The sequence below is a fragment of the Triticum aestivum genome, chromosome 1A (genome assembly GCF_018294505.1).
Source record: "Triticum aestivum cultivar Chinese Spring chromosome 1A, IWGSC CS RefSeq v2.1, whole genome shotgun sequence".
In the NCBI taxonomy this organism is placed as follows: Eukaryota; Viridiplantae; Streptophyta; class Magnoliopsida; order Poales; family Poaceae; genus Triticum; species Triticum aestivum.
Genome location: NC_057794.1, coordinates 67,015,230 through 67,029,150, shown reverse-complemented (window position 1 = coordinate 67,029,150; position 13,921 = coordinate 67,015,230). Strand labels below are relative to the sequence as shown.

Here is a 13,921-nt window from a genome sequence, read left to right as displayed (position 1 = left end):
ACTCTTTTTCTTCCATTATTTCTGCGTTTGTTTCTTAATGTGTATCCATCTTAAACAATAGATTACTTTTCCTTGTTTATTTAGCTTCAAAAGGTGAAATGAGAGCAAGTTTCGGCAACACCGTGATTTTGTATCAGAGATGTCACGGTTAATTTTCTTTTACAGCTTATTGCTATGCCTAGATCAAGCAGTGGCGAGAACTGGATATTTTAGAGAGTAAGATTATTTTGATAGAAGATAATATTTGGGTATTGTTATTCCTATATAGAACTTTTTTGTTCCTTTTCTAACAAAGAAATATAAAGCGTTCGTGCGTAGGTCTTCGGATAGGGTTTCATTTTCACAGCGAGCTGACACCTGAACCGAACGTGGTAATAATTAGCAGGCGTGCCACCCCCAACAATTCCGCGAGCGCCCCTCTTGGAGCGGCGCTACGACGACGGCGCCGCCGCGGAGTGGAGGGCGACGAGGGACGCGTACGCGCCGCCCTTGACGGCGATCAGGGCCTCGTGCGTGCCCCGCTCCACGATCGCGCCGTCCTTCACCACCGCGATCACGTCGGCGCCCCGCACCGTCGACAGGCGGTGCGCCACCACCACCGTCGTCCGGCTCGCCGCCACCCGGTCCAGCGCGTCCTGCACCGCCCGCTCCGACTCCGCGTCCAGCGCGCTCGTCGCCTCGTCCAGCAGCAGGATCCTGGGGTCCTTGGCCACCGCCCGCGCGATCGCCACCCGCTGCTTCTGCCCTCCCGACAGCTGCGCGCCGCGCTCCCCGACCACCGTGCCGTACCCCTGCAAACAATTCAGGTATCATCGATCAATCCACGACGAGAAATTTCAAAAAAATCCAGGTATGATCGACCAATCCACGATGAGATATTATGAACATGAAATGCAGCTATGTCGATCTGTGGATGAAAGAATGAGTCCTCACCTGTTGGAGTGAGCTGATGAACTTGTGGGCGTTCGCCAGTTGCGCGGCGGATACGATGTCCGATTCCGTGGCCTCCCCTTCCTTCCCGTAGGCGATGTTTGCCCGGATCGTGTCGTTGAAGAGGGCTGGCTCTTGGCTCACCAGCCCCATCTGCTGCCTCAGCCACCTCACCTGGAACTTCTGGATGTCCACCCCGTCCAGAAGTATGTGGCCTGCGTCAGGGTCGTAGAATCGCTGCAGCAGCGATATTGCTGTCGATTTGCCGCTGCCGCTCTGCCCGACAAGCGCGACGGTCTGAGAGACAGGTTCACGGCGCAGATAGTTAGTTAGGTTCAGTTTGGCAAACTTGTGCGTTGTTAGCTGAGATAGGTTAAATCTGGGTTGTGGGTTGAGGCTGGTACCTTTCCTGACTGGATTGTCAAGCACAGGTCTTCGAAGATCTGGATATCCGGGCGGGTCGGGTATCTGAACCTCACGTGCCGAAACTCGATGTCGCCCCTTAGTGGTTCTAAATTCACCCCGGCGTCATCGCTTGGGTCAATCATCGATTTACGGTCCACGATGGCGAATATAGAAGATACGGCTGATCTTGCTCTGGAGGAATCTGAGGTGAGGGTGCTAGTGTGCGATACCCCGATTGCTGCCATTGTGAGAGCAAGAAACACCTGCAATTTAACATGCCCAAGGTACAATAATCTTTAGCAACTCCAAAGTAACAATTAACCAGACACGGCATTCTAACTGTTGTTAAGATACTAGCCACCTTCTGGTTTGAATTTATGTGGCAATGTATGATTGATCTGTGTGTATTGAAATGGAAGAGCTTGCTTATGATTGAATGCTGAAATATGTAAAGATCTCATAATGAACATACGACATACCCTGAAAACTTTGGGAAATGTTGTCTTCTTATCCTCGACAAGCCGAGCACCAGCATAGAAGCTTGCTGCGTAGACTCCAAACAGCAAAAAGAAGGAAACTCCAAAACCAATACCACTTATTATTCCTGTCCTGATTCCTGTTTGTAGCGGTCCTTCGCACTTTTTGTTGTACAAATCCATCACCTTCTCTTCAGCTGAAAATGAGGCCACTGTCCTTATGCTACTTACTGCATCATTTGCCACTTGACTTGCCTCCTCGTACATCATCTACAATCATAGTTGAGAATCAGTGACCCAACATAACAGAAGTATTTGTAACTACCTAATTCTGATCAACATAGAGATTGCACAATAGATTGAGAAATAAATAAATCCGCATTTTTATGATTTCTGGTATATACCTTTGCATCTGCACTGAATCCCTGGATAAATTTCATCTGGATCCATCCATTCAGGCCGATGAGTGGTATCAACGCCAAAATGATAAGAGATAGCTCCCAGTTTGATATGAAAGCAATTACGAGGCCAGCAACTAATGTTGCAGAGTTTTGCACAACCAGTTGAAGTGTATCACCCACGAGCCCCCTAACTTTTGCTGCGTCTGACGATAGCCTTGACCCAATTGAGCCACTTGAGTTATGTGGGTCATCAAACCATCCAATCTCCATATTGACCACCTTTTCAAAAGTCATTAGTCTGATTCTTCTGATGAGCTTGCACCCAGCCACCGAGAAAAAGTATGAGCCGACAGGGAGCGACACGAAGTACACTGCACCAAATATCAAGAACATGGATGACCAAAACGCAGCATCCTTCTTTAGCATTTCTGGGGGCTCATAGAATGCTTTGATCACATTAGACAAAAGTATTGCAAAGATCGGGAATATCACTCCACTGATAGCAGAAGCAACAGAACCAAGTATAAGCACTGGGACCTCTGGTTTGTTAAGGGATGCCAGGCGACTGAGGGGCACTTCCTGTTGTATTTCATCAGTTATGTTCTTCGAGCAGCCAACCTGAACATCAATTTCATGAGGTATGCCGAATGGCACTGAGAATGAGTGATGGCTACTGTTATCCCGAGATGACCTTTGGCTAGTTGACTGATTTACCAATGACTGTTTGCCTAACCGAATCCCAGTATCACTCTTCCTACCCAACTTGTTCTGATTGCTTGCGCCCTCAGAAGCATGACTTGTTTCCTGTAAGCGTATCAGTTGGCTGTAAGCTCCTTCTGGGTCCCTCAAAAGGTCATGGTGTGGACCTGGTGATTGTCAAATGTTTCAGCTACTGAGCATTTGCTGACATATAATATGTGTAAGAGGTACTAAACGACTATTCTGAATCACAAACACCAATGTTTCAGAATTATACCTTTTTCAACTATTGATCCTCGGCAGATGACAGCAATTGTATCAGCATTCCTTACAGTCGTCAAACGGTGTGCAACTATGACAGTGGTCCGATTTGTCATGACCCTATCAAGAGCCTCCTGCACAATCCTTTCAGACTCGGTGTCCAAAGCGCTTGTCGCTTCATCCAATAGCAGGATTCTTGGATCTTTGAGAATCGCTCTGGCAATGGCGATTCTTTGCTTTTGCCCACCAGATAGTTGTGTTCCATGTTCACCAACCGAAGTAGCGAAACCCTAAGGAATGTCACAAACATCAGAGATTCAATATATGAGGCGGAATTGTTTAAACATCTTTTTCTTTCAGTATATAGAATTGTCTAGGTCCTTAGTCTTGCTTCATCTATTTAGAACTAATTACCAGTAATGCAAATTCAAAGGTTTGTCGGTCTTCTAACCTGGGGTAATTTATCAATGAATTTGGAGGCGTTAGCAAGCTCAGCCGCAGCTCTGATTTCCTGATCTGTCGCATTGTCCTTACCATAAGCTATGTTATCTCTTATGCTAGCAGCAAACAGGGCCGGCTCCTGGCTCACTAAGCCAATTTTACTTCTGATCCACTTTAACTGCAACTCCTTGATATTCACTCCATCTATTAGAACTTCTCCGAGCTGAGGATCATAAAACCGTTCGATCAAGCTGATAACTGTTGATTTTCCACTCCCACTCTGGCCAACCAATGCAACGGTTTTGGCACTCTGTATGGCAAGGGAGAAACCTCTGAATATTTGCTCATTGGGCCTTGTTGGGTAAGAGAAGTGAACATCTCTGAACTCGATATCCCCCTGAATGTCATCTAGCATCCTACCCTCTGTGCTGTATGCATCGATTTCGGGCTCCCTGTTGATTGTTTCAAACATCTTGTATGCTGCGGCCTGTCCTCCTGCGAATGCTTTCATGCTTGGTGATGCCTGTCCTAGAGCTCTGATAAACAAAACAGAAAAGTCTCAGCTTCTCAAACTAACGGGTTCCAGTTTAACAAAAAGTAGATATATGAGCAGGGAAAATTGGTCGGTGGTACAAAAATATAGTAGTCGTAGACGATTCAGTAATACTTACTGAAATTTATCTAACGAGTAATTCTTTTCAGGGAGAAGCTGATGAAGTCAAAGAATAGTTGGTCTTCCATAAAACAATGAAAGAGTTGGTGGGAACATGATTGCAAAAACACATAAAAATTTATCAAATGTTTGTTTCGTGCTACGCTGACTGGCTATGATTGGTGTGAAGTTAAGTCAGCAATGACTTGGATATGGACTTGGTTAGCTGCTGCCAACTAAATAAGACCCTACACGCATAGTTGGGTTAGCAGTTTGCACATGAAACCCTATGTTGCGTATCACTGTCGAACACTTGCCAAAATCAGCACAAAATCCAAAAATAGATGGCTAAGATTGCCCTATCAGGCCCCCCTAAATGAAACAGCAACCTTTTGAAGGTTGTTAAACATTCCTTCTCTTTCATGATAGTTAAGACAGCAATGACTTTGATATGCGCTTGGTTAGCTGCTGCCAACTAAATAAGACCCTACACAAATAGTTGGGTTAGCAGTTTGCGCACGAAATCCAATGTTTCTTATCCTTGTCAAACACTTGCCAAAATCAGCATGAAATCCAAAATGGACGGCTAAGATTGCCTTATCAGGTCTAAATGAAACGGCAACCATTGAAGGTTGCTAAACCTAAACATTCCTTCTCTTTCCTGATAGAGTAACTGTCAATCATGAAACTGAGATTGCTGCAGCTGAATTAAAGGCGCGGAGATCACGAACTTACAGCGAGCCGGTAAGCACCGCGAAGATGACATTCATGACCTGGGCGCCGGTGTATCCCTTCTCTAGGATCAGCTTGGCTCCATACCATACCCCCAGGGAGTAGCCGCAGAACAGGAGCATCATGACGGTGCCCATGCCGATGGCAGCGACTAGGCCTTCCCGGACACCGGAACTGTAAGCGCACTTAAGCGACTTGTTGTACTTCTCCACCGCTTTCTTCTCCCCGGTGAAAGATGCAACCTGTGGTGATTTGTGTTCCACACATTCTTGTCATTGTTGCAAAAAAAATGCAATGCTCTGAATTGTAGTGTGGAACCTTACTGTTCTGATGGAGCCGACGGTCTGCTCGACGACGACCGCGGCTTCGGCGTAGGCGGCCTGCCCAAGCGACGCCATCCTGGCAACGACATTGGACATGACCGCGCCGGAGAGGACGAGCGGCGGGATGGTGGCCACCATGACGAGGGTGAGGAGCCAGCCCTGCGCGAAGGCCACGGCGAAGCCTCCAAAGAACGTCACCATCAGCTGGATGAACTTGCCGACCTTTTCCCCCATGGCGTCCTGGATGAGCACCGTGTCGCCGGACATGCGCCCGACCACCTCGCCGGTGCTGGTGTACATGTCGAAGAAGGCAATCTCCTGCCGGAGTATGGTCCTCAGGTACATGTTCCGTATCCGCGCCGCCTGCCGCTCGCCGGTGATCATCCAGCAGGTCACCTCTGAGTTCATCGGTCACAGACACAGAGAAATTATTAAACTTTGACGGGTTGCATGGCAGCGTCTGGAAGCTGAGTGATAGAGTGGCCGGAGGCACTTACGGGCGAAGGAGGCGACGGCGGAGGCGATGGCGAGGTAGACGAACTCGAGGGAGACCTGGGAGACGCGGGCCAGGACGTCGCCGCTGCCGCCGGCCGCGCCGCCGAAGGCGTCGACGAGGCCGCCAAACAGAACCGTCATGAGCGGCAGCGCGGCACCGTTGGCCACCGCGCCGACGGCGCCGACCAGCATGAGCGCCGCGTCGGCGCCGTCCGCGAACGCGAACAGCCTGTGGAACGGCACGCTCCCGCCGCCGCCCGCGCCCGGGCGCCGCTTCCCTCCTCCCCGCGCCCCGTCTGCCGGCTGCCCGGCGCCGTCCACATTGAACGCCCTGCTCGACTCCGACATGGCTCGCCTTCAAGATTCGCGGCAAAAACAGCAAAGCACGGCGTGCCTCCGGCGCACCACCATCTACTTACTACCACGCGCCGCAGCAGATCAGATCAGAGCTCCCCGCCGCCCGATCTCTCCTCCCTAGCTACCATTGGCGCTCCTCCCCTGAGGCCGGCATCAATCAGTGCGCAGATCAGAAGAGTGGAGCAGGAGGAACGGGTCACGGGAGCCAAAGGAGGAGCGGCGCGTCGAAAGGAACAAGAAGCTCAGGTCCAAAAGCACCGCCAAATGGCAGCTTTCCCCATGGCTGCCTGCCGACAGGGGTCACACACACACACCAGCACCGAAGCCAAAGGATTCGCGGCCAGCACGAAGCTGTGTGAAAGGTAGGTATGAATAATGGCGGCGATGCAGCTCGGCTCGGCTCGGCGGGAGTACGCAGGCAGATGCGCAAGTTGCGACGAATTTACTACCACTATTGTAGTGGCGCTGGCGCCTGTGGTGGAGACTGGAGTGGACTGCACCCGACTGGTGACCGCATTACTACTGCGGGATGAGTAGATGAGGATATCATATTTTTTGTCCGCGAAGTTGGCTGAGGTTATCAATGCGTGGCAAATCACAGAGCGCAGAAGACGCGGTGGTTGGATGGTTAGGAGAACACTATTGTGCTTTCAGTGGGAGCAGATATTCGCTTCGACAACAAAGGTGTCTGCGACGATTTTGTCAAGCTTAAGATGATATGCCGGTTCAATCTTTCGGGATGCTTTCAGACAAGAATGAGTGTATATGCGTATATACGACGGTACGAGTGGCGGTACGCTGCGGCGGCGAGTGGTTGCGGTTGCGTGCTAGCGAGGAGTGACCAATTCAGCATTTTGTTATGCTATCGAGACGTTCCGCGTCACTGTCTGAGCTGAGCGGCAGCACGCGAGGTGATGATGATGGGTGGAGACTCTCGAGAGCGAGCGCTGCTTTGATTTTATATGGAGGATCCCTTGCTTCCGGGTCAAGCACTAGTAGACCACTGTCCCGTCCGGCCGCCCCAATTTGATTTTCCACGCCAGTCAAACCGGTACGTGCTCGCCCTGCTTTCGTGATTTGGTGGTGCGTCATTCGATTCGCAGGCCTCTCTCCCTCGTTTTGACTAACCACAGTGGTAGCAAAGTTCGGCTCCTGCGGCTCTATCGCCCGGTGTCTTTCGAGGTTGGTGGATGAGTGCAAGGATAAACATCACGAACAGGGACGGATGAGGGGTTGATTCGCTCGGTATCCTCGTCAGAGCATCTCTAGCAGATCCCGCATCCGGAAAATAACCGCCGGTTTACTAGACGAGCTTGTTTTTTCCGCCCGAAGCAGGTACCGTGAAAACACGATATGTATCGAGTAGGGAAGTAAAGGAATGCCAGAGTGTTTGGAAATCTAGGGCAGCAACCACGGTCAAGGAGCAGGTGGAGATCATACCCAAATGTCTTGTGAGTAGTTAGCTTTAGGCGGGTGTGTTTGACCTGCACTTAATGCTGCCATTGCTTGTAGTAAGTTTCTTGTAAATTCATTCTGTTTTCTATAAATATATGGTACTACTATGCTTTGGCGTGTTTTCTAAAGCAGCGACTGTTAATATGGATCAGCGCGAGTGTTATTATCACGTTAGAGTGTTATAAAACATCACTGGCCCCATTTTCCACACTAGCCAAAGCAGCACGATTTCCATGATTAGATGCCCCTCCCACTTTGATTAAGCACGTACTATACTCTAGCTAACACAGCTAGCAAGGCGAGGTTCCTTATACTTGCCTAGTACAAGTAGTGGTTCTGCTTTTGCATGGAGTGCTCTCATTAGCACGTTATTAAGATATCAAGCATATCGCCCACCTTTTAAAGCCGCCTCGAGCTTTTCACGAACAAGTTGGCGCATGTGGTGCGGAAGCCTTCCGCGGATCCGCTCCTGCTGGGTGCGAGCCTCCTCACATAAGATGAGCCGAAAGTGGGTGAGGGCGCGAGGACAAGGCGCACTGCTCCAGGCATGTGGGCTGTTGGGAATTCAACTCACGGGCCGTTTAGGATTTTGATTGAAAAAGATTGGGAGTGTGGTAGAGATAAGACGGTAACGTGGACGTGGTGATGAGTCGCCTAACAGTCTCGCTTTCTCATGGGCGATGTGGTGGACTGGTGGTAGTTGCCTAACAGTCTTTGCCTTTTTTCTGCAGTTTTGCTAGAACTCATCTAGATGAGATATAATTTGGTCTCATTCATCTTTTATAGTTATTGGATGTGATGCTATAAGATGCGTGTGTGCTGACGTGGATGTTATATATTCTTGTTTTCCAAGCGAATGAGACCAAATTATATCTCATCTAGATGAGTTCTAGATACTCTCTTTTTTCTGGGTGTGCGACGTTTCGGTTTCGTTCCTGACTTTTCCCGGGAGTTGGTGTGGTGCTCATAGACGTGCCTGTCGACCGGCTCGGGATGAGATGTTTATCCGCATGGTGGCGACTGTTCACGCCATCGTTTCCGGTCATTTTTGTGTTATAATCCTTGAGGCTAGCTAGCTGCCAAGGGTGTCAATTCGCTGGTACTTGCAGCGTGTGGTTACCGTGGATGCATAATAACTGTAAAAGGAATTAGTGGTTTCTTAACGAAACAGAAACACGGAGATTGTATGATTCCAGTGAAGAACACAGCCGGCTGAAAGCCTGAAATAATGAGCACAACCAGGTTGCTTAATAATGGTATAAAGAATAATTAGTTAGTTTATGTGCAACAACTCTCTTTTTTGTGTGTGTGGTTTCCCGCAAAAAAAAAAACTTTTGTGCATGAAGTTTTTTTTCTGTAGAAAAAAACAGTACTGCTAGCAATCAATTACTGCGCCGTCCTTGGTCCAACCACCCTATACTAGCTGCTACGAGTAGCTGCGGCTCACTTTCTTCATTGAACAGTGGATGTACTGTTGGCGCGTCGGCCGTTCAATGAAGTAAGCGTTTGCGTCATTTGTAGATCATCCGGAGAACTGGTGTTTGTGATCATCAGGAAATGGGTTCCCATGGCGAGACCAATACTTCTTTATCAACATAGATAAAGAGAAAAATTCTCTCTACAGTATCTGCTTAGATGCCCAATGAATGATGTGATTCGACAAGTACTTCAATTTTTTATTAGTGCATGATGAAGCATATGGGCTAGTAGCATGGTTATGGCTAGTCATTTCCTCTCCTCTCTTTTCCCATTCCCTCATTTTGAGGGCGTGCGAGGGGGTGGAGTTAGGACGAGATAGAGCTACTGGTGCAACCACTCTGGCGGGTTTTGTTTGTCCCTGATTCTTTTTCCCCAGAATTGTTGAGGATGGAAAAGGTGAGACGATGCCGGCCTCTTTCTGCTTCGCAATTATTCGAGCATGCTCAAAAAACTGCATGGGGCCATGCCTCAAACTAATCAGTGGTCACTCTGGATCACAGCTGCTCCAGAGATGGATTATTAGCCAACTAAAATCCCAATGATCCTACGAATGGATTCCTAAAGCATGCATCTAGGCATATATGCCATGGTGATGAGAGCTGGTATGCATTGGAGGAGTTGAATCATTGGTTCTTATTTTACTTTTATATTCGGGTGAAATCATTCTTAGGTTGTTGATGAAAATTAGTTAAACACGCATATGAATATGATTCACGTGTACTTGTACATGTAAATAGACAATGGTTCGGCGCCGCCAAAAGCTTGTGGGTTTTGGTGCGTCTCTCCTCGTCGACTCCACAGCACCACCAATGAGCCGTGGACGACCGGGCGTCAGTGGAGACCAATCATTGAAGGTGTGGTTTAGCTTAGTGGCAGCGCTACTGCACTTGCTACTGGAGTTTCTTCTGATCAACAACCTTGAGAAGTCCGTCCGTGGTGTGCCATGGCTGCGTTCCGACTTCACATCAACTTCATGATCAACTTTTATTTTTGAGTGGTGCTTCAGGAACTGATCATGAAGTCATGGGGTTGATCACTTCATGATCAACTTTGCGAAAGCTATGGAGAGGAGTAACCATATTTGTTATGGTGCGGCCGGGCGCTGCTATGTATCCCCTGTAGCGAAACACGAGCATGGGTGTCGCTCATGCCGGTCGAATGGGCGTCGCTCCAGCTCGGTCCGTTTTGTTAAAAAAAAGTGTAATAAACAGGGAGTGTATGTGTGCACTAAAATAAATTGTTTACCTTTTTTCAAAAATATTAGTATTTTGGGTTAAAAGGAGAATTTTAAAATGTTTACAAAATTAAAAATGTTAAAAATTTGAAAAGTAATTATGAATTTGAAAATAATGTTCATGCATTCAAAATATATTTGGGAATTCAGAAAAATGTCTGTGGATTTGGAATATTGTTTGTGACTTCATAGAATATTTAAAATTTTATAAATAATATTCACAATTCAAAAATATTCATTCATTAAAATATGTTCGCAAATATGGAAAATGTTTGTGAAGTTGAATTTTTTCCGCAAACTTTCGAAAATGTTTGTGAATACATTTTTTAGAATCTGATAAAATAATGTTAATAAACTAAAAATATATTTGAAAATTTGAAAAATGTTTCCCAAGTTTATTCAAAAACTTTCCAACATGTGTGTGAATTAAAAAAATGTTCATGAATTTGAAAAATAAGTTGGAAATTCTAAAAATGTTCGTGTAGTCGAAAAAATATTTGCAAATTCAAAAATGTTCGTGAAGTTTAAAAAAGGATTGTGAATTCAAATTTCATGAATTAAAAAAATAAAAAAGGGGAAAAGAAAGGAAAACAGGAAAAAAGGAAACAAGAAAACCTATGAGGAAAAACAGAAGAAGAAAACATACGAAAGGTCTGAAACCTTCCCAAGACCATACTGCATAGCTCGTGATCGAGCTCTTCGGTGCCCTAATGGACCAGCCGAAGGCGTGATGGTAGTGGGGGAGCTCTATCCTCAAAGGGTGCAATGAGCGGCACATATTCATTACACGTGCAGATCAGATGTCATAAGCATGGTCGTCAGTAAGGGTGTGCGAGTTGACCTTCCGCAAAGGGTCTCTAAAGTGTGGCTTCCAAATCGTTAAAGTGCATGGGGTACACAACAAATTCAGCAACATGGGCTAAGCAAATGTGGAAAGAAAATTTTTGTTGCTTGTAACGCCCTAGCCATAGCCACTGGTTCCCGACAATTACGCCCGGCAAGATCTAGAGTGGCCCTGCAGATAAACACTAGTTTTTTCTATGACCTCTGTGTTCACTTGTGCACATCCAGAATCAACTTTTCGGTGGATCACCCATCCTCAAATTACCGGGCTTCTAAAAAAGGAAATATCTTATTAATATGAGCAGTCTATCATTCTTATTAAGCCAGCATGCTACACTGTTATACATCGCTTATAGCATTCCAGACTGTGGCATCGTCTGCAAGCGCGCCTAAATGGACCAGGCGCAAAGCGCCTCGTGCGTCTACCACATGCCAGATTACCAACGCACAGTTTTTGTCCTCTTTTGATTTTATTTTCATATTTTTGTTTTCTCTTTTTCTTTTTATTTTCTAGAAACATTCTAAACAATATTTGTAAAACCTATTCATATTTTACTATTTTTGGCAACAAATTCTTTGATGTTCATTTACAAAAAAAATCATCCTATATTCTAGAAAAATAGTCATCATCTTTTAAAATATGTGAAGAAATGTTCATTGTGTGTTTAAAAACTATTCATCATGTGCTTAAAAATGTTCAGCGTAAAACTATTTACTACTCCCTCCGTTCTAAAATAAGTGACTCAACTTTGTGATACCTTTAGTACAAAGTTAGTACAAACTTGAGTCACTTATTTTGGGACGCATGGAGTATTTGTTTTCAAAATGTTCATGTTCCTCACGGGTTTAAGATATTTGTTCGCTATGTCTTTAGAAAATATTGAGCGTGTGTTGAGACAATGTTTTTCGTGTCTAAATGTTCAATGTGTATTTAATTTTTTTCTTAATATTGAAAAATGTGTCTGTGTAATATTAATTTGTTTCTCACATTTATTGGAAAGATATCCAACATGTATTTATAAATTATTCATGTTATCAAAAGAAAGTCTTCTCATATAGATAATGAATACCATATAACTTTCAAAAGTGCTGTATATTTTTTTGAATATTATTTGGAAACATGTATGAAAACAATTAAGATAAAAAAATGTAAAAAATAAGGAATACAAAATAAACGTAAAACCAAAAGAACACAAAAAACTCTGTTTTGTACCAGTGGCTGCAGCACCACCAACGAGCCGTGGACGACCGGGCGTCAATGGAGACCAATCATTCAAGGTGTGGTTTAGCTTAGTGGCTGCTACTGGAGTTTCTTCTGATCAACAACCTTGAGAAGTCCGTCCCTGGTGTGCCATGGCTGCGTTCCGACTTCACATCAACCTTTATTTTTGAGTGGTACTTCAGGAACTGATCATGAAGTCATGAAGTTGATCACTTCATGATCAACTATGCGAAAGCTATGGAGAGGAGTAACCATATTTGTTATGGTGCGGCCGGGCGCTGCTATGTATCCCCTGTAGCGAAACACGAGCATGGGTGTCGCTCATGCCGGTTGAATGGGCGTCCCTCCAGTTCGCTTCGTTTTGTTAAAAGAAGTGCAATCTGTTTAATAACAGGGAGTGTATGTGTGCACTAAAATAACCTTTTCACCTTTTTTCAAAAATATTAGTATTTTGGGTTAAAAACGAGAATTTTAAATGTTTGCAAAAGTAAAAATGTTAACATAACAGTTTTAAAAGGATTCGAGAATTTGAAAAGAAATATTCATGAATTCAAAATATATTTGGAAATTCAGAAAAAATGTCTGTGAATTTGGAATATTGTTTGTGAATTCATAAATTGTTTAACATTTCATAAATAATATTAATGAATTCAAAAGTATTCGTTAACATAAATATGTTTGCAATTTGGATTTTTTTGTGAAGTTGAAATATTTTCGCAAATTTCGAAAATGTTTGTGAATTTCATTTTTTTTTCTAAATTTGATAAAATAATATTCATGAATTCAAAAAATGTTAATGAGTTACTAATGTATTTGAATTTTTCTAAATTGTTTGCAAAGTTTATTCGAAAACTTTCCAACATGTCTGTGAATTGAAAAACAATGTTCATAAATTTAAAAAACAAATCGCAAATTCTAAAAATGCTCATGTAGTTGAAAATATTTGCAAATTCAAAAAGTGTTCGTGAAGTTTAAAAAGTTTTTGTGAATTCAAATTTCATGAAGTAAGAAAAATAAAAAGGAAAAAAAGAAAAGGGAAAACAAAAAACAAAAAAGGAAACGAGAAAACCTATGAGAAAAGACAGAAGAAAAAAAAATATGAAAGGTCTGAAACCTTCCCAATATTGTACCACATAGCTCATGATCGAGCTCTTCGGTGCCCTAATGAAACAGCCCAAGGCGGGACGATGGTGGGTGAACTCTATCCTCAAAGGGTGCAATGAGCGACACATATTCATTACGTGTGCGGATCGGGTGTCGCAAGCATGGTCGTCGGTAAGGGTGTGCGAGCTGGCCTCCCGCAAAGGTTCCCTAAAGTGTGGCTTCCAAATCATTAGAGCGCATGGGGTACACAACGATTCAGTGACATGAGCTAAGCAAATGTGGAAAGAAAAATTGTGTTGCTTGTAACGCCCTAGCCATAGCCATCGGTTCCCGATAGTTACGCCTGGCGAGATCTAGAGTAGCCCCGCAGATCAACACTAGTTTTTTCTACGTCCTTTGTGCTCACTCGGGC

The 13,921-nt window shown here is 44.9% G+C and overlaps 1 protein-coding gene across 1 annotated transcript; it reads right to left on the bottom strand.

The window, feature by feature from the left end:
• Positions 1-207: 207 nt before the first annotated feature.
• Positions 208-6,762, bottom strand: LOC123190482 (ABC transporter B family member 21). The gene is made up of 10 exons (XM_044603133.1): positions 5,818-6,762; positions 5,321-5,718; positions 5,001-5,239; positions 3,624-4,149; positions 3,189-3,462; positions 2,216-3,078; positions 1,815-2,081; positions 1,335-1,598; positions 934-1,227; positions 208-791 (listed from the first exon to the last, which is right to left on the bottom strand). Exons 1-10 carry the CDS (start codon positions 6,161-6,163, stop codon positions 432-434), a joined length of 3,831 nt encoding a protein of 1,276 aa, XP_044459068.1. The 5' UTR covers positions 6,164-6,762; the 3' UTR covers positions 208-431.
• Positions 6,763-13,921: the final 7,159 nt, after the last annotated feature.

Bases quoted from the DNA above. Each gene is read 5' to 3' on its own strand.
- LOC123190482 (XM_044603133.1), bottom strand. From the start codon at position 6,163: ATGTCGGAGTCGAGCAGGGCGTTCAATGTGGACGGCGCCGGGCAGCCG. The intron at 3,463-3,623 runs GTTAGAAGACCG...GACATTCCTTAG, and splicing joins TCATTGATAAATTACCCCAG to GGTTTCGCTACTTCGGTTGG. The intron at 792-933 runs GTGAGGACTCAT...AATTGTTTGCAG, and splicing joins TCATCAGCTCACTCCAACAG to GGGTACGGCACGGTGGTCGG.